The following is a 25,106-nucleotide window of genomic DNA, read 5'->3' as shown; positions in this document are numbered from 1 at the left end:
GCTCAGGCATAGGTTTGTTTTAAAAGCATCTAATTTTTCCTATCTATTTTGGAGCTTTCCATCTTTATTTTTTGATTTCCCTATCTCCTATTATATTCTCACTTGTTCTTCTTGGGTTTTATGTCTTTTTTTTTTTTTATTAAATCATAGCTGTGTACATTAATGTGATCATAGGGCACCATACCCTGGTTTCATAGACCGTTTGACACATTTTCATCACACTGGTTAACATAGCCTTCCTGACATTTTCTTAGTTATTGTGCTAAGTTATGTCTTTTTTATTCATTTCCTGACATTTGCATAGGATTTCAGAAGGAACAGATTTAAATGAGTGTATTCAATCATGTTTAACTGAAAGTCTGCTAAATTAAAATTTTTAAAAATTAAATACTTGATTTTTAATGTAAAAGTTTACACATTTATTGTACAAAATTCAAGCACAGAATTACAAAAGGGCATAAACTGAAAGTGCTTTCACTTCCCCCGTTCTCATTTCTAAGGCTTAAATGCTAGCCTCCTGGTAATAATTTCATCTTTAAACATAAAAGATCAGTTATAGTAACCACACTGTTTGTAATACATTTATTCTCTTCTCTCTGTGTGTTTTAGATTTTCAACTTTTATTTAAAATCTTGTTATCTTTTACTGTACTCCACTCCACATTTATTCTTTTATTTATATGACTTCTCATGCACCTGCACTGCTTCCCAACATCCTTCTCCTGGGGCTCCCCCTTCAACCTTTTCTTCCAAGCCCTCAAGTCAATTCTTAGTCTCCAGAGCATTTCAGAATCTACTGAGTAAAATTAAGGCTCCCTTCTTTGTGTTCCTACACCACTTTGTTCACACCTCTATTTTAACATTTCTCACACCATTTGAAGTTATTAATATTCTTATCTTACTGCTTATAAGTTGCAAACTTGAGATGCTGGGGGCTGTATTATTCAGTTCTACACTGCTGCTATCCCTGTGCCACTATTATTGTCTCCCAGTTTGTGGCTTGTCTTTTCTCTTTATAGTGCCTTTAGATAAAGCGAAGGTTTTAAATTTAATATAGCCCAAGTATAGTGAAGCTTTCTTTACAGCTTGTGCTTATGGCACTTAATAAACCCTACCCTGAGATCTGAGCGCATAAGGATGTTTCCCTTTATTTTCTTCTAAAAGTTCTAAATTTAAGACTTTAATTTCCCCTTTAAAGTCTTTAATCCACCCGGAATTAGTTTTTGCATATGGGATCCAACAGATAATTGATTGTTCCAGCCCATATTCTGAATAGTCTATCTTTCCCCTATTGCTTTAATTCCAGCCCTGTCATACCTCCAGATTTCATAGGTGCCTGGATCTGTGTCTGGGCCCTCCAGGTGATTCCATCCCCGCCGCCGCCTATTCCTCTATAATAAATATCACAGGGTATTAATTTTTATAGCTTTATAATACGTGTTGATATATGTAAAAGCCAGTCCTTGGAACACATTCTCCTTCAAGAGTGTTTTGGCTGTACTTTGCCCTTTGTTTTTCTATATAAATTTTAGATTAGTTCGTAAAAGTCCAGGAAAAAAAACTGTTGGAAATGTAAAATTGCATTAAATCCATAGACGAATTCTAGCCTCTCCCCCCAACACAGTTCCCTCCCTCACGAAGGGAAAAGGTCAAGAGTCGTTTATGGAATGAATGAATGTCTGATAAATGCCTCCAATGTACATCTTACAAGTCCGCATTGGGTAAGTAGAGGTCAGTAAATCAATGAGTGGCAGCCAGTGATAACTGAGATTACCCAGAACATTCTTACCGTTCGCCCACTTGTCCTAAATAGCTTATTTAAAATCTACAAATCCCAACTCCATCCTTCTCTAAACGAGAATCTATGAGCTATCTGGAGTAAGTCCTGAAGAGTTTTCAGGAAGAGTCCACCCGACGGCTCCCGAGATTCCCGCCCCGCCGGCGCCAGCCGGGCTGCGGGTCTCGGGCCAGGATGCCTGCGGCGCGAGGGACCGCGGACTACAAGTCCCGGCAGGCCGTGCGCGGCCGCGCCGAGCGCGATCAGGTGGCGGTGCAGCGCCGCGCGGCCTGCAGATTCTCACGGCAGGGGGCCGGGCGCGGCGGCTCCGCTTGCCTCTGGGTGAGTAGAAGCAGCTCGCTGGTGGCTGGCGCGGAGCTCAGACAGATCCGGCCGTGGGGCGCGAGGGGGCCAGCGTGGACACATCGGGAGCTGGCCTCTGCTCCCGCTCTGCAGCCGCCCGGGACCCAGGAGGGAACCCTTGTCCCGAGACCTTGTCATCCGGGCCTGGCGCGCGGCCACGGGGCTCAGGTGACTCGTAGTGCCCCGCCCCCTCTTGGATCTCCCCTCCTTCAGCTTGGCGCACCAGTGGGATTTAGTGAGGACTGTCTACTTGGATGGCACTGTCTTGCGTGCACACGAGTAGATGGACCTGGAGGCGAGCCTCAGGTGGCTCACCCAGACGCCGTTACCCTCAGGTGGCCTTACCCTGCTCAGAGGCACAGGCGTCTGGGGCTGGAGCACGGTCTGAGCAAGAGTAGGGGCCGACGCACGTATCTCAGCCGTCCACTTGTAGTTTGCACGACGTGTCCCCGCTCTCTGCTTATCTCCAGCGCCTTGCAGGGCCCAGCGCTTCCTAATTGCACAATAAATGTGTGCTGACGATCGTGGGTATATGGAGAGAAGCCTTTAGGAAAGACATCTAGTACGGCGCACCCCCAGGATTAAGTAGCATTACTTTTCTTTCTATCTAGGAAGTCATTCAACAAATATTTATTGATTACCTCCGTGGTGCTTGGCACTTAATGGATGCTTGAGGGATAATTGCAACCTTGAAGTAAATTAGACTTTGTGCCTTCAGAAGTTTTCTATAACAATTTTCTTGTTGTAGTGGTTCTCAAACTTCATCATGCATGCTAATTAGCTGGCGGGCTTGTTTCAACGCAGAATGCTGGATGCCCATCTCCGAAGTTTTTGATTCAATAGGTCTGGTATGGGGACCACGAATTTACATTTCTAACATGTGCCTAGGGATGTGGATGCTGATGGTCTGAGGATTATAATTTTGAGTACCACTATTTTATAGGGGAAAAATCCTCTGAACTTAAAGCACCAACTTTTCACTCCTGGTTGTGAATCTGTCTTTATTTGCCAGTTTTACCTCTGTAGTTAAATGTGAACAGGTACGTATTACCTTGTACACCAATTCCCCCATATTTATATATAAGTTTTCATGTAGTTTATACTCATCACTTTTTCTGGTTATGTCATGTTTTATCTTATTGTCTCATTATTTAGTTGGCCTTTTCTCAACTGGCCTTAGGGATTTGAGATTTGATCTCTGCTACCAGAGCTTGCATTTTATTTCTTTCTGATATACACTCTTATTCTTGTCAGATAGGGGACCTGTAAGATAAGAATCATGCTTGGTTCAGCCACCCATTTTTCCACCAGGGCAGGTCACTGAATACATTCTTTGGGTTTAGTTTTCCATGTCCCAGGGATGCCAGAGGTCTACTTCAGGGTCCTGCTTGTTCTTGTGCACTCTTTGCTGTCTTGGATGAACCTGTCACACCTGGATTCAAGTTCTGGGTCCATCACTAACTAGCTCCTTGGTTGAGTTTCTTACCTTTTTAAAAACTCTACTTCCTTATCTGCAGACTGAACCTCTAATACAGGGGTCCTCAAACTGCGGCCCGTGGGCCACATGAGGTGGTAGTATTTGTTCCCATTTTGTTTTTTTACTTCAAAATAAGATATGTGCAGTGTGCATAGGAATTTGTTCATAGTTTTTTTTTTAAATTATATTCCAGCCCTCCAACGGTCTGAGGGACAGTGAATTGGCTCCCTGTTTAAAAAGTTTGAGAAAATCACATCATAACAAAGATATTTGTACCAGAATGTTTATTGCAGCCCTATTCATAATTGCTAAGTCATGGAAAAAGCCCAAGTGCCCATTGATCCACGAATGGATTAATAAATTGTGGTATATGTACACCATGGAATATTATGCAGCCTTAAAGAAAGATGGAGACTTTACCTCTTTCATGTTTACATGGATGGAGCTGGAACATATTCTTCTTAGTAAAGTATCTCAAGAATGGAAGAAAAAGTACCCAATGTACTCAGCCCTACTATGAAACTAATTTAGGGCTTTCACATGAAAGCTATAACCCAGTTATAACCCAAGAATAGGGGGAGGGGGGAAAGGGAGGGGAGGGAGAGGGCAGGTGGGTAGAGGGAGGGGGATTGGTGGGATTACACCTATGGTGCATCTTACAAGGGTATATGCGAAACTTAGTAAATGTGGAATGTAAATGTCTTAGCACAATAATTAAGAAAATGCCAGGAAGACTATGTTAACATTGTGATACTTGTCAAACGGTCTATGAAACTAGTGTATGATGCCCCATGATCATATCAATGTACACAGCTATGATTTAATAAAAAAATAATAAAAAAAAAAAAATAAAAAGTTTGAGGACGCCTGCTAATAGTATGCATCTCAGAATCTGGTTTTGCAAATTTGCTTCTAGCCATATCAGGGACCAGGTGTCTTTGATTTCTTTGATTACTCCCTTCAACGGTATTTTTGGGTCTTTTCCAGCTTTGCAGGCAGACTAGAAGAAATAATTTTCGGGTGGCACCTGTGGCTCAAGGAGTAGGGCGCTGGTCCCATATGCCGGAGGTGGTGGGTTCAAACCCAGCCCCGGCCAAAAAAAAAAAAAAAAAAAAAAAGAAATAATTTTCATTTGTCTAATACAGCAGTTCTCAACCTATGGGTCATGACTCACAGGAACTGTATTAAAGGTTTGTGGCATTAGGAAGGTTGAGAACCACTGGTCTAATAGTATCTGTAGGAAATGAGAGGAGGCCGTGGTCACTTTATGGCAGGCGTCCTCAAAATTTTTAAAGAGGGGGCCAATTCACTGTCCCTCACTGTCCCTCCCTCACTGTTGGAGGGCTGGACTATAGTTAAAAAAACTATGAACAAATTCCTATGCATACTGCACATATCTTATTTTGAAGTAAAAAAAAAAAAAACGGGAACAAATACAATCACACCACCTCATGTGGCCTGCGGGCCGCAGTTTGAGGACCCCTGCTTTATGGGATTATTGGAATTAAAGCCCTAAGACCCTTTTCTTTATGGTAATTCTCTCTGCTCCATGCAGGAAGAGGGGACTTCAGGCCTGTAGTCCTAGAATGTGGCATGGGTAGAGGGCTGCAGATGAATTGTAGCCACTTATTGACCCCATGAACGGTAAGTGCTTGATTTCCCATTTAGTTCTGTCCAGGGGATGGACATTTAATGTGTCCATCAACTTCTCATTTGTAGAACTTTCCAGAATCTCCTGTTGCCTGGTTTCATGACCCACTGGGGTGTTTCCTGTGGTCCAGGGAGATGAATTCTATTGTTATCATTGATTTGACAGTAAAAAAGCTCTGTCAGCTTTGCTGCTTGCCTGTAGGTTTTATAGACTGAAATGGTTTGTTTCTGGTGAGGAGCATTGGTTCATTTGGTGATATGGTGTTGATCTCCAGGGCTTCAAGCATGCCTGGCACTATTGGGTATGGTAGAGGGTCAGAAATTATAGGCCCACCCATAGCAACTGGTGCATTACTTGAGAACAGTAGTAGGAACTTTAGTGAACAGGGGTTCAGGTGTCCCTTTCAAAGAGGTCATGTGCCTTAAAGAAAAGCTCTGAACTCTTGGAGTGGGAAGGCCCAGTTCAAAGTCTTATGCTGCCATTTTTCTAGCTGAGTCATCTGGGGCAAATCACTCACCCTCTCTGGTCCTTGATTTCCTCATTTATACCTGGGGATAATATTTGCCTGACCTGACTGGGCTGTGTGGACTATCTAATTAGATGAGTGTAAGGTGTTCTGCAGAGGTTAGTTATTGCTAATATTATTAATCTAGTGATTAGGTTTTAGGCTCTTGGGGGCCTTAGACCCCCTGCAAGTTTTGTGTGCTGTTATGAGAAGTAAATCAGGTGAAAGTCAAACAGGCAAGTAAACAGAACAGGCAAGTGATTCATTAGCAAAGGGTTTAATAATGAAAGGTGTTTTTCAATGACAGACATATTTCATGTCTGACAGGGTCTTTTAAAATACCCTAGGGGAAGCAACTCATTTGCATTTTAAAAACTCACTGACACCTGGAAAATTCTAGTTCCAGTCTATTTGGACTCAGTTTGTCTCCTATATAATCTATTTTATGTATTTCAATTTCCACTTACTTTATTACCAGGGACATTTGTACAAAAACTGAGTTTTGAGAGTTATGTCTGCTTTGCTACCCTTTCCCCACCTGGAAGTGGTTTCAAAGGTAGCAGGGCCCCACTGCATACAGAGGACAGCTGTGGAGATTGGTGTAACAGGGAATTCAGTTGAGGCAAGGACTGGGAGCTGGTGTTGGGGGTAATAGGGGAGGATGACTACTGAATTGTCACAGCAGGGCATGTGTTTTCACCTGGGGACCTGTGTTGTTACTGGCTCTGCATAGGCCTGACAGGGAGTAATTCATTGATTCATTCATTCAGTAAATGCTTTTGGAGCACCTACTGCATGGTAGGCCAGGATTTTGCAAACAACAAATTGAGGGTCAAATCTGGCCACCCCTGTTTCTTTGGGTATCTTCTCAAGTTACCTTGTGGTGCAATCCTGGGTGGAGTAGTTGCGTCAGACAAGTTCTAGCACACAAACCACAAATAATTACTCTATGGCTCTTTATTATTGTTTTTTTTTGGTGGGGGACAGAGTCTCACTTTGTTGCCCTCAGAGTGCCTTGGCATCACAGTTCACAGCAACCTAAACTCTTGGGCTTAAGTGATTCTCTTGCCTCAGCCTCCTGAGTAGCTGGGACTATAGGCATCCGCCATAATGCCGGGCTATTTTTAGAGATGAAGTCTCACTCTGGCTCAGGTTGGTCTCGACTCTAAGCTCAGGCAATTCACCCTCCTCAGTCTCCCAGAGTTCTAGGATTACAGGCATAAGCCGTCACGCCCGGCCTCTACATGGTTCTTTATAGAAAAAATTTGTTGGCCAGGCTTGATGGCTCACGCCTGTAATACCAGCACTTTGGGAGACTGAGGTGAGAGATTGCTTGAGCCCAGCAATTTGAAACCAGTGAGTAGTGAGGCCCCACCGCTACCAAAACAAGAAAAATTTAGCCAAATGTGGTGATGTATCCCTGTAGTCCCAGCTACTTGGGAGGCTGAAGTGGGAGGATGACTTGAGTTCAAGTTAGCAGTGAGCTATGATCAGGCCATTGCTCTCCAGCCTGGGTGATAGAGTAAGACCTTATCTTGGAAAAAAAGAGAAAAAAAATCAAAGAGAGAACAAAGAGATCTTTGTTCTAGGCAGAGAGAAGAGCAAGAGCAAAAGTTCTGAGGCCAGAATGGGTGTAGTGCAGCGGTTCTCAACCTGTGGGTCATGACCCACAGGAACTGTATTAAAGGGTCACAGCATTAGGAGGTTGAGAACCACTGCTCTAGTGTGTTTGAGGATTAACAAAGAGGCCAGTGCAGTTGGAATGGGATGAGTAAGGGGGAAAGTGGCAGGGCATGAGACCCTACAGGAAATTGGGGTCCAATCATGTAATAAGGCCTTATAGGCTGTGCCAAGGGTTTGGCTGGCTGTCTGCATGAGGTGGGAGTCATTGGAGAACTTAGAGCAGAGGAGTGCTTAATCTGACTTTAGTTTCCATGTTCACTGGGGAAAAACTTATTCATTCAATCTTTTATTAGCAATTGTCTCATTTTATTTACCTCTAATTTGATCTTGAGGTCTGTCTTAGGAGAGTGCTCATAAACTCTAGCCCTACCTGGACAGAAATCCACAGGATTTGGTGGTCGTGATGTTTACAATATCCCTTTCATGACATATATATATTTGCAGTTTATGGCCGGGGCCGGGCGTGAACCCGCCACCTCTGGTACATGGGACTGGTGCCCCACTCACTGAGCCAGAGGTGGTGCCCTGTGACATATTTCTTTATCCTAGTGGATGACCTAATGCCTAAATGTCTGACTCATGAGAGAGAGAGAGAGAGAGAGAGAGAGAGAGAAGATCTGTGGACTCATCAAAATTAAGCAGAAAATGACCCAAAGTCATATCGTCTATAAGTGACACAGCTGGGATTTGAATCCCAGTTTGACTAACTATGAAACCTTTAACTACTACTCTTCCTTGACTTTTTTTCTTCTGCAGGGTCTGGGGACATGGCCAGAAAGGCTCTCAAGCTTGCTTCATGGACCAGCATGGCTCTTGCTGCTTCTGGCTTCTACCTTTACAGTAACAAGTACTTGGACCCTAATGACTTTGGCGCTGTCAGGGTGGGCAGAGCAGTTGCTACGGTAGGTTTTTCTTATTTTGTGGGTAGCAGAGAAACTGCAGTATTATTTGCAGGTGTTCAGATGTGTAGCACATGAATATGCCTTTCATACATGTGTGGAGGTATGCATGTACCTTTGCATGTGCCAGAGCTCCCTGTATACCAGCAGTTCTCAACCTGTGGCTTGTGACCCACAGGAACTGTATTAAAGGGCTGTGACATTAGGAAGGTTGAGAACCACTGCTCTACATGGTTGCACAGGCTTGGATATGGAGTTAAATAGAACGGAATTGCTTAGGGTCTCTGTTCTGAGGCCTTTACGTTCTAGGTTCTGTATCTTTTTTTTTTTTTCTTTATTGTTTGGGATTCATTGAGGGTACAAAGAATTAGGTTACACTGATTGCATTTGTTGGGTAAATATCCTCTTATGATTGTGTAGCTTCTGTATCTTATTTCAGTGACAGAATAAGGGGCAGTGTTCTAAGTGTTCTTTCTCTAATTGAGCATTTCTAAAGCACAAGCATGAGGAAGGAAGACTTTGCAGCTTTGATGAGATTCTACTAGAAAACTTGGTCTCTCTTCAGAGAGATAGCATAAATTGTTCTGAAGTAGGATTGATACCCAGAGTATCTAGGTGTCAAAGAATTTTGGGAATCCCTTTGAGCCCTAGACCAACAGAGAATCTGAGTTGAATATTTGACAGGTAGAGGTTTTCTCCAGTGGCTCAAGAGGAACATCATCCTGGCATGGTCATGTCCTCTTAGCCCTGCTGACAGTGACTCTTCCAGGTGATCCCCTGTAACTGCCTCATGGGTGGGTAGGTGGCCACATTCTTTGGGCGTTCTTTCCTTTTTTTATCTGCTGCATGATGGACTCACCCTTTCTTCTTGGTGTAGATTCACTCTGATGCAGTCTTTTTTTGGTTGTTGTCTTACCATTTCCTTAATTCTCAGTGTTGTCAGGTTTCTTCCAAGCCTGGCTCAGAGGGGGCCTGTCCTCAAGGGTAAGCTGAATCACAGAATCAAGACAGACAACTAGATTTTGGCTAGATAGTCTATGAATGAGGAAATAGTCCCCAAGTGCTTACTGAGTGCCTTCTTTGGGCCCACCATTGTCTTCTGTGCTTTGAGGGGTAGAGATGAGCTGTCCCATCTAGACTCAGCTTTGAAGGAGCTTCTGGATAAAAAGTGCACATATATAAGAACAGTCTGAATCCATGCATTGTGTCAAGATGACTACTGCTGTGGTCAGATACAAGTGTGAGCACTGTGGCCTGGGAGTCAGGCTGAGAGTTCTCAAGGAAGCAGAGTTTGAATGGAACCTTAGAAATGAGAACAGTTGGAAAGCAGGGAGGAAGGTACTAAGCAGTGCTTTAGAAGCCAGCCACTAAGCTGTCCATTCTTTTTTTTTTTTGAGACAGAGTCTCACTATGTCACCCTTGGTAGAGTACTGTGGCGTCGTAGCTCCCAGCAACCTCCAACTCTTGGGCTTAAGTGATTCTCTTGCCTCAGCTTCGCAAGTAGCTGGGACTACAGGCAACTGCCACAAATCCCGGCTATTTTTTGTTGCAGTTGTCATTGTTGTTCTAGCTCGCCCAGCCTTGGTGTATGTGGCTGGCTCCGTAATCACTGTGCTACGGTTGCTGAGCCCTTAAGCTGTTCATTCTTTAAAGGCCGGGCTCTGGTCTTGATCATCCTTGAGCGCTCTTCATCACCAGGTTTTGCTCATCGTTGGTGTTTAGTAAGTGTAAGTTGAATAGGAGAAAACTTGTAGAGTGTGGACAAAGGAACAGACTCTTCTTACTGTCAGCTTTGTAAGCCCTGTAATGTCTAGGGGTCCCTAGTTGCTCAATTCTAAAAAGGAAGGTTTGGCACTAGGTAACCACTCCCTAGGGTTTCTGGGTGTCTGAGATACCTTGGAGCCTGTAATTTTCTGATTCACCAAGGATAAGGGGACCTCTCTAGAAGTTTTGGTTAGCAGAGCAAACACAAATATAAAATAATGTTTGTGATTCAGAGAAGGGGGATAAGTTTGTCTAAGAGCATTCAATCAACTAGTGTTTACCTATGTGCCTGGCAGTGTAAAAGTGCAGGGGGTTCCATGATGAACAGGGAGGACACGCCCCTGTCCTTATATAGCTTAAATCAGCGGTTCTCAATCTGTGGGTTGTGACACCTTTGGGGGCCGAATGACCCTTTCACAGGGGTCACCTAAGACCATCCTGCATATCAGATATTTTTTTTTTGTAGAGATAGAGTCTCACTTTATGGCCTTCGGTAGAGTGCCCTGGCCTCACACAGCTCACAGCAACCTCCAACTCCTGGGCTTAAGCGATTCTCTTGCCTCAGCCTCCCGAGCAGCTGGGACTACAGGTGCCCGCCACAACGCCCGGCTATTTTTTGGTTGCAGTTTGGCTGGGGCCAGGTTTGAACCCGCCACCCTCGGTATATGGGGCCGGCGCCTTACCGACTGAGCCACAGGCGCCGCCCTGCATATCAGATATTTACATTACGATTCATAACAGTAGCAAGTTTACAGTTAGGAAGTAGCAGTGAAAATAATTTTATGGTTGAGGGTCACCACAACATGAGGAACTGTATTAAAGGCTCGCAGCATTAGGAAGGTTGAGAAACACTGGCTTAAATTCTGTTGCAGGAGAGACAATCTGCAATCAAGGAAGTATGTGAGCCAGATAATTTTGAATAGTTATTTGTTATGAGAAATGATTGAGAGTTCCTGCCTGGGAATGGGAGAGGTGTGGTGGGAGGGCAGAGGTGGGATTTGTGCAGAGCCCTGAATGCCAGGAAGAAGCCAGCCAGGCTAAGATCTGGGGGCAGAGAATCTTAAGAGTGGGACTGGCCACTCCCCCAGAGATAGACGCTTGTGTCAGGGGCCTACAGCTGCAAGGCTTGGGCAGAGGAATAATCCTTGAAGTCTAGGCACTAAACTTTTTTCTCCCTTGGTTCACAGACAGCTGTCATCAGTTATGACTACCTCACCTCCCTGAGGAGTGTCCCTTATGGCTCAGAGGAATACTTGCAGTTGCGATCCAAGGTATGGGATGGATGGGACCCATCTCTGCCAGGCCAGGACTGGATGGGTCCTGAACGGCTGCTGGCTGGCCAGCAAGCTTCCTGCATGCAGCTGGAGGTGGGTGGAGGGCAGTGTTGGGGGCAGAGGCCAGGGCCATTGGCTGTCAGGGTTTAGGAAGGAGGAAAGGAGGACTACCTCCTCCTTCTTGTGGAGTCTTTCGGTGCTGATGGGTGGAGGCTGGTAGATGGACTCCAGGTCCCATGGTACTGAGGTTATTAATCTATATACGAGATGCTGTTGGGGAGGCCAGTGTGTGTTTCTGGGGAGTAAAAGTGTCTGGGATGACTCAGGAGGGATGTAGGCTCTGTCCCCAAGACAACTCAGCCAGCTTCTAAACTCTTTGTCAGGCAAAACCCAATTGAAGGAGGTTAATTGCTTTTCTATTCTCTGAAGTCTACTCTGGAGCCTCTTATAGGCCTTTGGCGCTGTCGACCCCAAACTCTCTGTTCTTACCTGGAGTGGGGTAGTTGATTTGATGCTACATTTAGATATCCCAGAGAGGGCGGCGCCTGTGGCTCAGTGAGGAGGGCGCCGGCCCCATATACCGAGGGTGGCGGGTTCGAACCCGGCCCCGGCCAAACTGCAACCAAAAAAAAAATAGCCGGGCGTTGTGGCGGGTGCCTGTAGTCCCAGCTACTCGGGAGGCTGAGGCAAGAGAATCGCGTAAGCCCAAGAGTTAGAGGTTGCTGTGAGCTGTGTGACGCCACGGCACTCTACCCAAGGGCGGTACAGTGAGACTCTGTCTCTACAAAAAAAAAAAAAAAAAAAAAAAAAATAGATATCCCAGAGAGTTGGGGGATGAAGCAGGGGGGCATTTTTGTGTATGTAGGTTGAGTTTGAGGTAAGGGCAGGCACCTTTGGCTGCTCCAGAGAGACATTTGTAATAAACTGGCAAGTCTTGGCTGAGGCAGTCCTCTCAGCCAGGGGTGCCCTTTGCCTCTTAGAAAATTCCTAGTCATCCTCCTGGATTCATCTCAAACACCAGATCTGTGATCCTTTCCTTCTCAGTCATCCTGTGTGGATGGAATAATTAATTTTTAAATCTTTTTTTAAACTTTTTATTATGGCAGTTTCAGCCACCCACCAGGGTAGAGAGAATAGTGTAATGAACCTTGGTGGAGCTGTCATCCAGCTTCGGAAATTATCAACATTTTGCCCATCTTATTAGTCATCTACTCCTGCTTTTATTTATTATTCCTTCATTTGTTTTTTAATTCATTTATTTATTTGTTATTTTTGCTGAAATACCTAAATGCCAATTCTGGGCATCATATTGTTTCACCTGTAAATACTCCAGTGTGTGTCTAGAATAGGTGAGGTTCTTTAAGGAGACATGCCTACAATGTCATGATCATACTTAACAAAATCAATAATTCCTTAATAATCTCTAATAGCTAGTCCCCGTTCAAGGTTCCCTCGTCACCAAAATGTCTTTTTATAGTTAGTTCAAATCTGGATCCCAACAAGGTACATATATTATGTTTTTGTGATTTTTTTTTTTTTTTTAAGAGATAGAGTCTCACTTTATCACCCTTGGTAGAGTGCCATGGCATCACAGCTCACAGCAACCTCCAACTCCTGGGTTTAGGTGATTCTCTTGCCTCAGCCTCCAGAGTAGCTGGGACTACAGGCGCCCGCCACAAGGCCCGGCTATTTTTTTGTTGCAGTTTGGCTGGGACCTGCATCCTACTCACTGAGCCACAGGCACCGTTCTGTTTTGGTGATATTTCCTAAATCTTTAAAAATCTATAACATTTCCTCTCCTTTTTTTCTTTTTTCTTTTTTGAGTTACTTGGCTCATTGAAGAAACCAGATCATTTATTCTGTAGAATTTTCTAAATTCAGGAGCTGGCTGATTGCATCTTTGAAGTGTTATTTAATGGGAGATACATTCGAATGGTACACAATTCAAAATATATGATATTTGAAACATACAAAATCACCCTCCTATCCGTGTTCCTCAGGTACCAATTTTCCTGTCTGGAGGTGATCGCTGTTTCTTGTATATCCCTTCCAGAGTTATCTTCCTATTTGAACTTAGTTTCTTTTTTTTTTTTTTTTTATTAAATCATAACTGTATACATTGATATGATCATGGGGCATCATACACTCGCTTCATAGACCATTTGACACATTTTTATCACAATGGTTAACATAGCCTTTCTGGCGTTATCTCAGTTACTGTGCCAAAACATTTACATTCTACGTTTACCAAGTTTCGCAAATACCCCTGTAAGATGCACTACAGGTGTGATCCCACCATCCCCCTCCCTCTACCCACTCCACCCCCCCCTTTCCCACTTCCCCCTATTGTTAGGTTGTAACTGGGTTATAGCTTTCATGTAAGAGCCCCAAATTAGTTTCATAGTAGGGCTGAGTACATTGGGTACTTTTTCTTCCATTCTTGAGATACTTTACTAAGAAGAATATGTTCCAGCTCCATCCATGTAAACATGGAAGAGGTAAAGTCTCCATCTTTCTTTAAGGCTGCATAGTATTCCATGGTGTACATATACCACAATTTATTAATCCATTCATGGATCGATGGGCACTTGGGCTTTTTCCATGACTTAGCAATTATGAATTGGGCTGCAATAAACATTCTGGTACAAATATCTTTGTTATGTTGTGATTTTTGGTCTTCTGGGTATATGCCCAGCAGAGGGATTACAGGATTGAATGGCAAATCTATTTTTAGATCTCTGAGTGTTCTCCATATATCTTTCCAAAAGGAATGTATTAATTTGCATTCCCACCAGCAGTGCAGAAGTGTTCCCTTTTCTCCGCATCCACGCCAACATCTCTGGTCTTGAGATTTTGTGATATAGGCTAGTCTCAGTGGAGTTAGATGATATCTCAAAGTAGTTTTGATTTGCATTTCTCTGATGATTAAAGATGATGAGCATTTTTTCATATGTCTGAAGGCCGTGCGCCTGTCTTCTTCAGAGAAGTTTTGAACTTAATTTCTTTATCTTTTTTCTTGTCACATATGATAGTTGGTTACAGTCTTTTTCTCTTTGAGACTATTTGTTCCTTTAGATCAGGGAGTACGGCTTTCGTTTTTGGATATTTTACCTTTAGCAGTCATGCCTTGGACTGAGTTAATTTAATATTTTAATGCCAGGCTTTACCTCCTACCTCCTTGCCTTTTGAGAGGTCTGAGATAGAATGAAAGGTTTGTGGTCAGAACACCTGAGTTGATGCCTTGGCTTTGGGAAATTCATCTAGCCTTTTGGAGTTTTTGGCTGGGGCTGGGTTTGAACCTGCCACCTCCAGTATATGGGGCCAGCGCCCTACTCCTTTGAGCCACAGGCGCCACCCATCTAGCCTTTTAGGGCTGCCATTTTTCTTGTTTGTAAACTAGAGATGGTTATACTACTTTTTCTTTCTTTCTTTTTTTTTTTTTTTTTTGAGACAGAGTCTAATTCTATTGTCCCAGGCTAGAGTGCCACGGTGTCATAGCTCATAGCAACCTCAGTCTCATGGGTTCAAGTCATCCTTTTGCCTCAGCCTCCCAAGTAGCTTGGACTATTACTTTCTGTGATGCCTGTCTAGTTTTAGTAGAGACGGTGTCTCACTCTTGCTCAGGCTGGTCTTGAACTCCTGAGCTCAAGCAATCCACCTGCCTCAAAGTGCTAGGATTGCAGGTGTGAGCCACCGTGCTCAGCTGGTTATACTATTTATTGAGGATTTTTTTTTTTTGAGACTGAATTTTACTATCAGTCTGGGTAGAGTGCTGTGGTGTCATCATAGCTCACAGCAACCTCAAACTCATGGACTTAAGCGATCCTCTTACCTCAGCCTCCCAAGTAGCTGGAACTACAGGCCTGCACCACCATGCTTGGCTAGTTTTTCTTTTTTTAGTAGAGATGGTGTCTTGCTCTTGCTCAGGCTGGTCTTGAACTCCTGATCCACCTGCTAGAGTGCTGGGATTGCAGGTGTGAGCCACCACTCCCCGCCCATATTTTTATAGGATTTTATAGGTAATATCTGAATTAGCACCTTGTGAAATACAAGGCAGGTATCAAAACTAAGATGTGTCCTGTAAGTTATGCTCCATGAGGAGAGACTTGGTCTGTGCTGTGTATATATCCATGTCTGCAGCTCTTATACACACACGGTAACCAGGACACAGTAGGTCCTGAATAAAGGTTGGTTGGATGAAGAATGAATGAGATGTTAGTTTTTATGGAGAATTTCAAAGCCCCTGCCTCTGAGGCTTATGCCCCCCTGATTTTCCCTGCCACCTTTCTCCATCTAACCAGAGCTATGGACCCTGAAACACCGCTCCAGGAGTGACATTTTGTAGTGGGCTCCAGGTCAGGACACAGGGGCAAAGCCTCCTCCTTGAATAGTTTGCAGAGCAGATGGGTGATCAGTGTGTGAAGTCACTTGCCCATCACGTGTAAGTCATCTGAAAGGCAGTGGTGCTGCAGCTCCTGGAGAAGTTGACAGCTTTTGGGGATGCGGGAAGGAAAGTGCAGCCTGGCATTTGACAAGAGGGCAGCACATGGCAGCTGACACCAGATAACAGTGTAGACCGGTCTCTAGAGTTGTGTGGGAAGGGGGAGCTGGCTGGCACTAAAGAGCTTGAGTAAATAGTGCAGGAGTGTTTTCTTCCATCTGAATGCTTATCCCTTCTCGTCAGCAGGCCTGATAAAGGAATGAGCTAAGGGTAAAATATAATTATCTCACCTGTCAAGTCAGCATCTCAAGGTCCCAGAGTATGTCAGAGCCAGGAAACTAGCTTGGCAGGCAGTGATGACTTTGAGCAGCACTTCCAAGGTTGGCACTGGCAGGCTGGGATCTCAGTGACTCAGCTCTGCATCCAGAGAGCTAGGAGCCAGCGTGCAGAGGTGTTCTTTAGAGGCACCGTAGCCCTTTGCTAGGCAACCAAGGGGCTAGGGAGGGGCTAAGGTGCTTTGGAGAACTAGATCTTTGGTTCCTAGGATGATTATAAACTGAGAAGTGTGTGAGCTGGCCTAAGGAAATCATCATAGGTGTAGCTGTCCAAGCAATGGGCTGGAGGAGGCAGGATGGAGTTAATTCTAAGGGGTTGGGATATAGTGGATACTTGTTAATTTTGCAGTTCAGGAGCCATTCTCATTTTGGAAAATAGCATCCAGACTTTCCTTTGGGGAGCTACCCTATCTCAGGTACTCTCTATGAGGTTTGGGTAGGGCTTGCTCCACCTTTTAGGCAGGTAATCAGTGGAGTCCATTCTACTGGCCCTAGAGATGATTCAAGGATGAGGACTTGTCAGTTCCAGCCAGTGAACTTCAGATCCAGGACTTTATTGGGGAATAGTGGCTCTCTCTTTTCTGTAGGGTTAGCTGAGAGTGTAGGATATTGGCTTAAAGCTTTTGGCAGCTATCTTGCTACCATGAGGGGAAAACCATCTATGAATGGAGCTAGTATTGCAAAGAGATATGTTATTTGAGTCCCTAGATCTAGCTGAGGCTGAAGCTAGACTATCACTGGGATTTTTCAGTTATGTCTGCCAGGAAACTCCCTTTTTGTTTAAGGCAGTTTGAGTTAACTTTACTGTTACTTGCATCCAATGAGTTTTTTGGTATACTGGGGATTCTTGGAGAAGCAAAAATGGCATTTACAGAGGTCACAGAAACAGCCCTAACTCAAGGGGAGAAATGAAATTCAGGATTCTAGTTCTTTTTTTTTTTTTTTTTTTATTGTTGGGGATTCATTGAGGGTACAATAAGCCAGTTACACTGATTGCAATTGTTAGGTAAAGTCCCTCTTGCAATCATGTCTTGCCCCCATAAAGTGTGACACACACTAAGGCCCCACCCACCCCCCTCCATCCCTCTTTCTGCTTCCCCCCCCATAACCTTAATTGTCATTAATTGTCCTCATATCAAGATTGAGTACATAGGATTCATGCTTCTCCATTCTTGTGATGCTTTACTAAGAATAATGTCTTCCACTTCCATCCAGGTTAATACAAAGGATGTAAAGTCTCCATTTTTTTTAATGGCTGAATAGTATTCCATGGTATACATATACCACAGCTTGTTAATCCATTCCTGGGTTGGTGGGCATTAGTTCTTAATGAGGGTGAGGAGAGGATTGGATGGAGCTGGGTGGAATTTGAGTCATTTTGAACCTAGATTCAGGTCCCCAGGCTCCTAGTGTACTGTCAGGCACCTCTGCTTTCCTAATTGCAGAATGGTGGTGGTGGGGTTTCCCCTGCTCAGTTTTATGAATGGAGAGGAAAAACTTAGCTTAATTAGATGTGGCCTGGTATGGTCGCTCAGGCCTGTAATCCTAGCGTTCTGGGAAGCTGAGGCGGGAAGATTGCTTGAAGTCTGGAGCTTGAGGCCAATCTGAACAAGAGTGAGACTCAGTCTCTATAAAAAATAGAAAAATTAACCTGGAGCAGTGGCAAACACCAGTAGTCCCAGCTATTCAGGAGGCTTGAGGCAGGAGGATCACTAGAACCTAGAAGTTTGGGATTGCTTTGAGCTATGGTGATGCCACTGTACTCTAGCTGGGGTGAGAGATTGAGACTCTGTCTAAAAAAAAAAAAAAAAAAATTAGACATTGTAGGTTATTTAAACCAGCCAGAGAGGAGTTCCAGGGTGTATGGTCTGCCTTGATAGCCCTTTTTCATTGTAATGAACAAGTTAATGATATTCTATTTTCCTTATTTTGTCTATATATTTGTTAATTGGAATTCTTCTGTAAGAAAGAGCTCTCTTCTCTCCCAGTTATTTTTCTCAGCATGAACACATGGATATTTATTCTTTGGGTTATACATCCAATATATAATCCAAACAGTCCTTATCCTTTATATCTGAAATAATCATTTATTTTGATGCTTAAATGGTTCCAACTTTGGGTATCACTCCTTCAGGGTAGCTTCTGTGTCCTTTTGATATACCCCCAACTTTTTTTGGAGTACTATCTTATTTTATTGTACCACAAGATGCTCCAGGATTATCTTGTATTTTACTTGCCACAGCCTTAGGATCCATTACTTCTCTAACAGCCCTGGTTCCTTTTCTTGGAGAATGCTGTGTAGAAACTAAGATTTGGAAGCTAAGTGTGCTCATTGCTACTGAGGTGCTGTTATTTCTAGGCCCTTCCAGGAGACAGAGCAAGGAAAGATACGTCAGACACTAACTCATGCATACACAACACGTCTGTCTTTTAAGAAACTATGAGTTCAAATATGTATCCAATTCTAGGCCAACCCCACAGAGTCCATATTAGCTTTCTCCCTTTCCTTATATGTGTCTTTTTTCTCTGATAGTGAGAAACCTGCCTCATATTATTGACAATATATTTTCTTTCTTTCTTTTTATTTTTTTCTTGAGGCAGAGTCTCACTCTGTTGCCCTGGGTAGAGTGCTCTGGCATCATAGCTCACAGCAACCTCAAACTCTTGCGCTTGCACAACCCTGTTGTCTCAGCTGCCTGAGTAACTGGGACTGTAGGCACCTACAGGCACCTATCACAATTCCCAGGGGTCTCTACCACAATTTTAATAGAGATGGAGTCATGCTCTTGCTCAGGCTGGTCTTGAACTCCTGAGTTCAGGCAAACCACCTGCCTCAGCCTCCCAGAGTGCTAGGATTACAGGTATGCACGGCCTACAATATATTTTCTTACTTGTTTAACCCTGATATACCTTAAGATCCTTGAGGCAAACAAGAGCAGAGAGAGTGGCCTAATAGGGTGAAGTTGAATACAAGTTGATTTGGAAAGGTGGATAGATCAAAACATGTACTATTGGGGACAATGTGATTTTTGGCTGAGAGTGATGGGTCAAATTTTGGAGATTAGCTATAAGAAACATAGATTAGCTCAATGTTATTGGTGACTAAAGTATGGACGAGTGAAGGGGCATGCTGGCAGATAGAACAAGGTCGCAGTTCTATTAGAGCTAGGTTGCAGAAGGACTCAAGGCCAGATTTTATATAGGCAGTAGGGAGCCATAAAAGTTCTTGAGTAAAGTTATTAAGCCTTCGATGAACGAGAATGTTTGAAGTTATCAGTTACTAAATCATTTTTGAGCCTCTACTCTGTAAGAAAGTGGGTAGAAGTGTATGAATGTGTGTGTGTGTGTGTGTGAGAGAGAGAGAGAGAATGAGAGTGAGAAACCGTTTTCTTCCTTAATCAGAGTCACAATGTAGGAGGGGACCTTGATTGCTGCTATGACTATGAAGCTTTTTAGCTGAGCTCAAATTCTTGTTACCAAGTCGGTCTCTGGGCTGCTGTGGTATCAGGGGCTTCAAGTCAGCAGCATGTGTGTATGTTTGATTAGTTACTATAGGACTTAATATTTGGACTTAAGGAAGTCATGATTAATAATGTCCTTCTCTGCCTTGCCTGAGAAGCAAAATCAAGGAGATTGAAATGTCAGTTACATAACTGATAAATGCAGGGCTGGTGCATATGGTTTGGGTCTGAAGCAAGTGGGCTTGCTGAACGTCACCAAATTTGGTAGACTTACCTACCCAGGCACAGACACTGCCAAAGCTCTCAAATGAGGGCCAGCACTTAGGGAAGGGAAGAGCTGAAAGTCAGTGCTCTGTGGATAAGCAGACCCCAAAAAGGAGAGGAGAAAGCAAGGGGCGAGTGAGCATGCTGTTTCTTCTCTAAAGCCCTCCAATCTGACTGGTGATTCCTTTTTGCACAAGGAGTGAGGGAGAGAGAAGAGAGAGCTTCCCTCATGTGCTCACCCGAAACTGCAGTACTGGCTGAGAAGGGGAGGTAGCTGTCAATTTGCTGTAAGAACGTTTTGTGCCCATCAAATTCTGCTAAGCTTTACGTCTTGTTAAGGGACACAGGCTTCTTTAAGTTGGAGTATAGGGCAACAATTTTGGTATTACTGAAATCTGCATTTAAACACTATCAACTTTTTAAACCATGAGATATGGTAAGGTGTTTTGGGGGAATGGGGCTCAATTTCTTTTTAAATTTAACAGTTGAATTGAGTAGAGAATGATTTACGAATTGGGCAGCTCCCAATCCAGAAGGCATTCTATTTTGGTCAAGGGGGCAGTTAGGGATTAATGTCAGGCATTGACTCTATATTCATTCCATTGAACTTGAGAAAGACATCTTGGGCATCAGCTAGTTCAAGTGTCGAATGTACAGATGCAGAACTAGAGGTCCAGAGAGAAGTGATGTGATTTTAGCCCCTAGGTTTATAGCAGATCATGAACTTGATCTTGACATCCAGATCTTGCCCAATCTCATGTTCTTAGCACTTTATAGTCTGTTGTCGCCCTGTTTATCTGCTTCCAATCTGGGGACAAGCACCAAGTTGGATGGAAAGTGGGGACAAAGATGGCTGTGCAGTGGCTCTTTGCCAGCTGGTTGTGACTGCTTGGAGGTGTTCTGCTCCCCAGTTCACCCACCCTAGCCTGAGCCTGAGGCTCTGCTGCTACCTGTGGTGGGTTTGGGAGACATGGGAGGAGGGAGAAGGGAAATAGAGTCTCCTCCCTAGAATTTCCTTTGCTCATTTAGTCAACCAGCCAAATGGTTAATTTAACAACTACTTAGCATTTACATTCCCCAGTGGAGGAGAGTGTAGACTCTTCAGTGGAATTGGTGGTCCTTAGGGTTTTGCTTTGGGAAAGTATTTCAACTCCTAAGCTTTTGAACAAACTGCTAGTTTTGAGGATAACCATACTATTAGTCTAGTGAAGTTATAGTAATTCAGTAAACAAGGGACACTGTAGCAGTGTCTGGCTCATTAGGAATATTCTTAGAAACCTGGGGACTGGCCAAACCAGGATAGTTCTTCACTATTTTTCTATCCATCTATTATTTTAGCTGGTGTTAACTGAGATTGCTCTGTGCCAGGTACTGGGAGAGGTTCAGAGAAGATAAAGGGAAATGAAGCTTGACCTCTGCCCTCAAGTTGCTACCCTGTTTTCCCGAAAATAAGACCTACTTACAGGAAAGATAAGAAGTCCCCTGAAAATAAGACCTAGCGCATCTTTGGGAGCACACCTTAAAATAAGACGCTGTCTTATTTTCGGGGAAACAGGGTAGTAGTTGGAATGAGGGAAGAGCAGGTATGAAATCAGTTATTTGCCTTACTAGCTCTGGCTCCTGGTCTGGAATTACTGACCTCTGACAGTGACTAACTCTTAACCAAGAGGGGCAAGGACGGGTCCTTGCTTGGGAGGTCTGGATTGGGTACCCTCCTCCTCTGTCTGATTGTGCTGCAGTTCCTCCACACGTGCAGCCTTCTTGACCTGGCATGGAAGCTTTTCAGTGAGTTTTTATGCAGTATGCCCCCAAACCTCCTTCTGCTGCTTTTGTTTGTCATCACGGAACATTCTCCGGAAAGTTTTTTCTGCAGAGGGACGAGGGAAATTGAATCCTTGCTATCTTGGTGACTGGTTTTCTTGGAGTTTGTGATAATTTCTGCAAGAGCATGAGCTGCATTTAATTTGCTCTTGTGGGTCATCTAAGGACCAGGCCTCTGGAATTAGGGAAACAAAGTCTAGCACCTCTTTTTGGTTTTCTGTAACTAGACCTTTCTGAGTACTGCATTGCAAATCTGTGCCGTTTTCCCAGTGGCCCTGGCCCCGAAGCCTTGCTGATTCCTGGAGAGTTCCATAGGAGTACGTTAGTTGGCTTTGCTCTGGTGTGGGGAGAGTCTTGATGGGCTCCACTCTCATCAGTCTTGGAGGAAAAGGGTATGATTGGAACGATCTCATGAAGGCTGGTGCTAGGCAACCAAGGTAATGCCAGTTACCATCTTAAATGATCTAGACTTCTTAGTTGCGTGTGGACCTTGGCCGATAATTACATCCTATTTTGCCATATCTGCATTTATCTTGTATTTTAAAAAAAGATGTGACATATTTAAGACTTAAGAAAAGGTATACAAAATAATTCAGTGATCACCCTCAGACTCCCTGTCCTATTTCAGAGTTAATCTCTTACCTATTCAGTTGTAGTCCCCAGGTACTTCTTCTCTGATTACAGCTGGCCTGCATTACCAGTATAAGCCCTGTCTTGAATTCATTGTTTATCATTCCCATGTACTTCTATATAACCGACTGTTTCTGTATTGTAATGATTTTTTTTTATTCTGTTGACTCTCTTTCCTTTACTTGGCTTTGTTCTAAACAAAAATATCTGTGAAATTATAGGTTTGATTCAGTGCCTCTCTCTGTGTCTAGCGAATGCATATGCAAATAAATGTTCTAGTGCCAACTGGGACTGCCCTTTGTACTACGTTTTGCTTGCCATCACTGCTATGGGGTCACACTTTGAGAAACCAGGTTGCACCATCTGTAGCAGATGCTGGGCAAATTCCGGCGTTCACCCTTTGTTGCCTTGGTCTTCCCCCTGCTGTTTTTGGCCACTCTCTTTCCAGCTCTTCTCTTTTCCTCTCTTTATCTCCTGGGGCTTCTTTGTACTTGAAGATGCCTGATGGAATGGTGTTTTCTGCCGTGGCTCTTAAGCAGTGATCCCTTTCCAAAGCCCACAGTAGTAATGAAACACAGCCCCTCGGTGGCACTGGAGCTGGAAAGTTGGCTGTGTGTGCAGTGTCTCTCTGTGCTGATCAGTGCATAGTTCCTCGGGCATGTCTGTGGCTCCCTCACCTACAGGGGCTGCTTGGATACACTCGGGCTGTGAGGTTGCTGTGAGCTATGATGGCACGGAACTGGCTTTCTGCTGTTGCAGAGCTGCACCTCCAGGTAAAGGGAAAATGATTCCCTGCCCCTGGGTTTTGCAGGGTGGGTGGAGGCAGACTGAGGTCCCGACTGTCCAGATTCCGTGCTGCATTGAGGGTTTAGCTTGCAGCTAATGCAAGGGACTTAGTGGGGCAGGAGCTGGAGGACTCTCAGCTTTGACCTGTCCTTGCCCATCTCAAACCCCATTCCAGATCTTATCCCAGACTAACTCTGGCTGAAGTTTTGTTTGTTTGTTTGTTTTTTTTTTTTGAGACAGAGCCTCAAGCTGTCACCCTGGATAGAGTGCTGTGACATCACAGCTCAGAGCAACCTCCAACTCCTGGGTTTAAGCGATTCTCATGCCTCAGCCTCCCAAGTAGCTGAGACTACAGGCGCCCACCACAGCACCCGGCTATTTTTTGGTTGTAGTTGTCATTGTTGTTTGGCAGGCCCGTGCTGGATTTGAACCCTCCAGCTCTGGTGTATGTGGCTGGTGCCTTATTCACTTGAGCTACAGGTGCCGAGCACTGGCTGAACTTTTCAATCCTGATCATTTTTCCCACTGAAAACCCCCTGCGGTTTTCTGTGCTGCCCCGGATTGAGTCCTTCCCCCAGGTCTGAGCTGTTTCCACTTCTGCTGAAGAGGGTGAAGGTCAACAGCTTGAAGTTATGTGATGAGGGATTTAGGGTAGACGTAAGCTGGGACTTCCCTGTGGCTAAGGTGGTTTAGTACCAGAATGGTTTACCTAGGAACACTGTGAAGTCTGAATTTGGAGGGCAACTTTCTAGAAACAAGAGATGCTGTGTCTGGCATGGAGGCAAGAATGGGACAGCTCCCTGGTGGTTCCTAATCTGTCAGACTATGAGAGGCACTCGCGGAGCCTTGTAAGTGTGGACTCCTGGGTCCTGTACTCTAAAGATTTATTGTTCATGATCCTAGGATACTGAAAAGCCATATGTGTATATATGTATATTTTTTTGGAAAGCTATTTGTATGTATATATACGTATGTAGGGTACTGGAAAGCCATATATATGTATATATATATTATTTTTTTCTTTTTTGGAAGCAGAGTCACCCTGCGTAGAGTGCTGCAGTGTTATAGCTCAGTGATCTTGCCTCAGCCTCCCTGCTTGTAGCTGGGACTATAGGCACCTACCACAATGCCCGCTAGTTTTTCTATTTTAGTAGAGATGGGTTCATTTTCTTGCTTGGGCTGGTCTCAAACTCTTGAGCTCAAGCAATCCACCCACCTCAATCTCCCCAAGTGCTAGGATTCAAGGAGTGAGCTATTGCGCCTGTCTGGAAAGCCACACTTTTAATGAATTTTCCAGGTAGGCTTCTGCTGTGGTTTGAAGGTATCCGCCTAAGTTCATGCACTTAATTCTCAGTGCAACTGTTGAGAGGTGGGACCTTCAAGAAGTGATCTGGCCATGAGGGCTGTGCCTTCCCTGAGTGGATTAATAACTCCCCTGTTATTGTGGGAGTGGGTTAGTTATGGTGGGAATGGGATAACGGGGAGTGGGTTCCTGATAAAAGGATGAGGTGGGCCCTTACCTCTCACTTTCTTCTTGTGCTCTTGCGTGCTTTCGGACTCTTCCACCTTCTACTATGGGATGATGCGGCAAGAAGGCCCTTACCAGACACTGGTTTCTCTGCCTTGAATTTCCCAGCCTCCAGAATTGTAAGGAATAAATCTATTTTTAATAAATTATCCAGTGTCAGGTATCTTGTTAAAGCATTACAGATTTAGTTAGCTTCTGATGCAGTGTACTAAGGACTCTCTCTCTATTGTCTTGTTTAATTCTCATAACAACCCTGTGAGTAGAAACTGTTGTTACCATCCCTCTTTAACACATGAAGAAACTGAGGCACCGATGGATTAATGACTTGTCCAAGAGTCCACAGCTAGTAAGTGGACTGTGATTGCCCTAACAAATTATCACAGATTGGGTGGCTTAAGAAGTTTATTCTATTATAGTTCTGGAACCTGGGAGTCTGAAATCACAGTGT

General features: G+C 44.1%; 1 protein-coding gene across 4 annotated transcripts in view; it reads left to right on the top strand.

Moving 5' to 3' along the window:
- The first annotated feature begins 2,051 nt into the window (after positions 1-2,051).
- Positions 2,052-25,106, top strand: part of ADCK1 (aarF domain containing kinase 1) — a 128,150-nt gene continuing 105,095 nt past the window's right edge. For 3 of the 4 annotated variants that reach the window (XM_053602295.1, XM_053602292.1, XM_053602294.1), the window contains exons 1-3: positions 2,052-2,118; positions 8,212-8,357; positions 11,306-11,389. In XM_053602295.1, the coding sequence (XP_053458270.1) occupies positions 8,223-8,357; positions 11,306-11,389 (219 nt within the window). In that variant the 5' untranslated portion in view covers positions 2,052-2,118; positions 8,212-8,222. Of the gene's footprint in view, positions 2,308-8,211; positions 8,358-11,305; positions 11,390-25,106 lie in introns of all 4 variants that reach the window. The other variant, XM_053602293.1, reaches the window with a different exon arrangement.

The sequence above is a fragment of the Nycticebus coucang genome, chromosome 9, assembly GCF_027406575.1.
Source record: "Nycticebus coucang isolate mNycCou1 chromosome 9, mNycCou1.pri, whole genome shotgun sequence".
NCBI classification, from domain to species: domain Eukaryota; kingdom Metazoa; phylum Chordata; class Mammalia; order Primates; family Lorisidae; genus Nycticebus; species Nycticebus coucang.
This window is presented reverse-complemented; position numbering and strand designations above follow the sequence as displayed.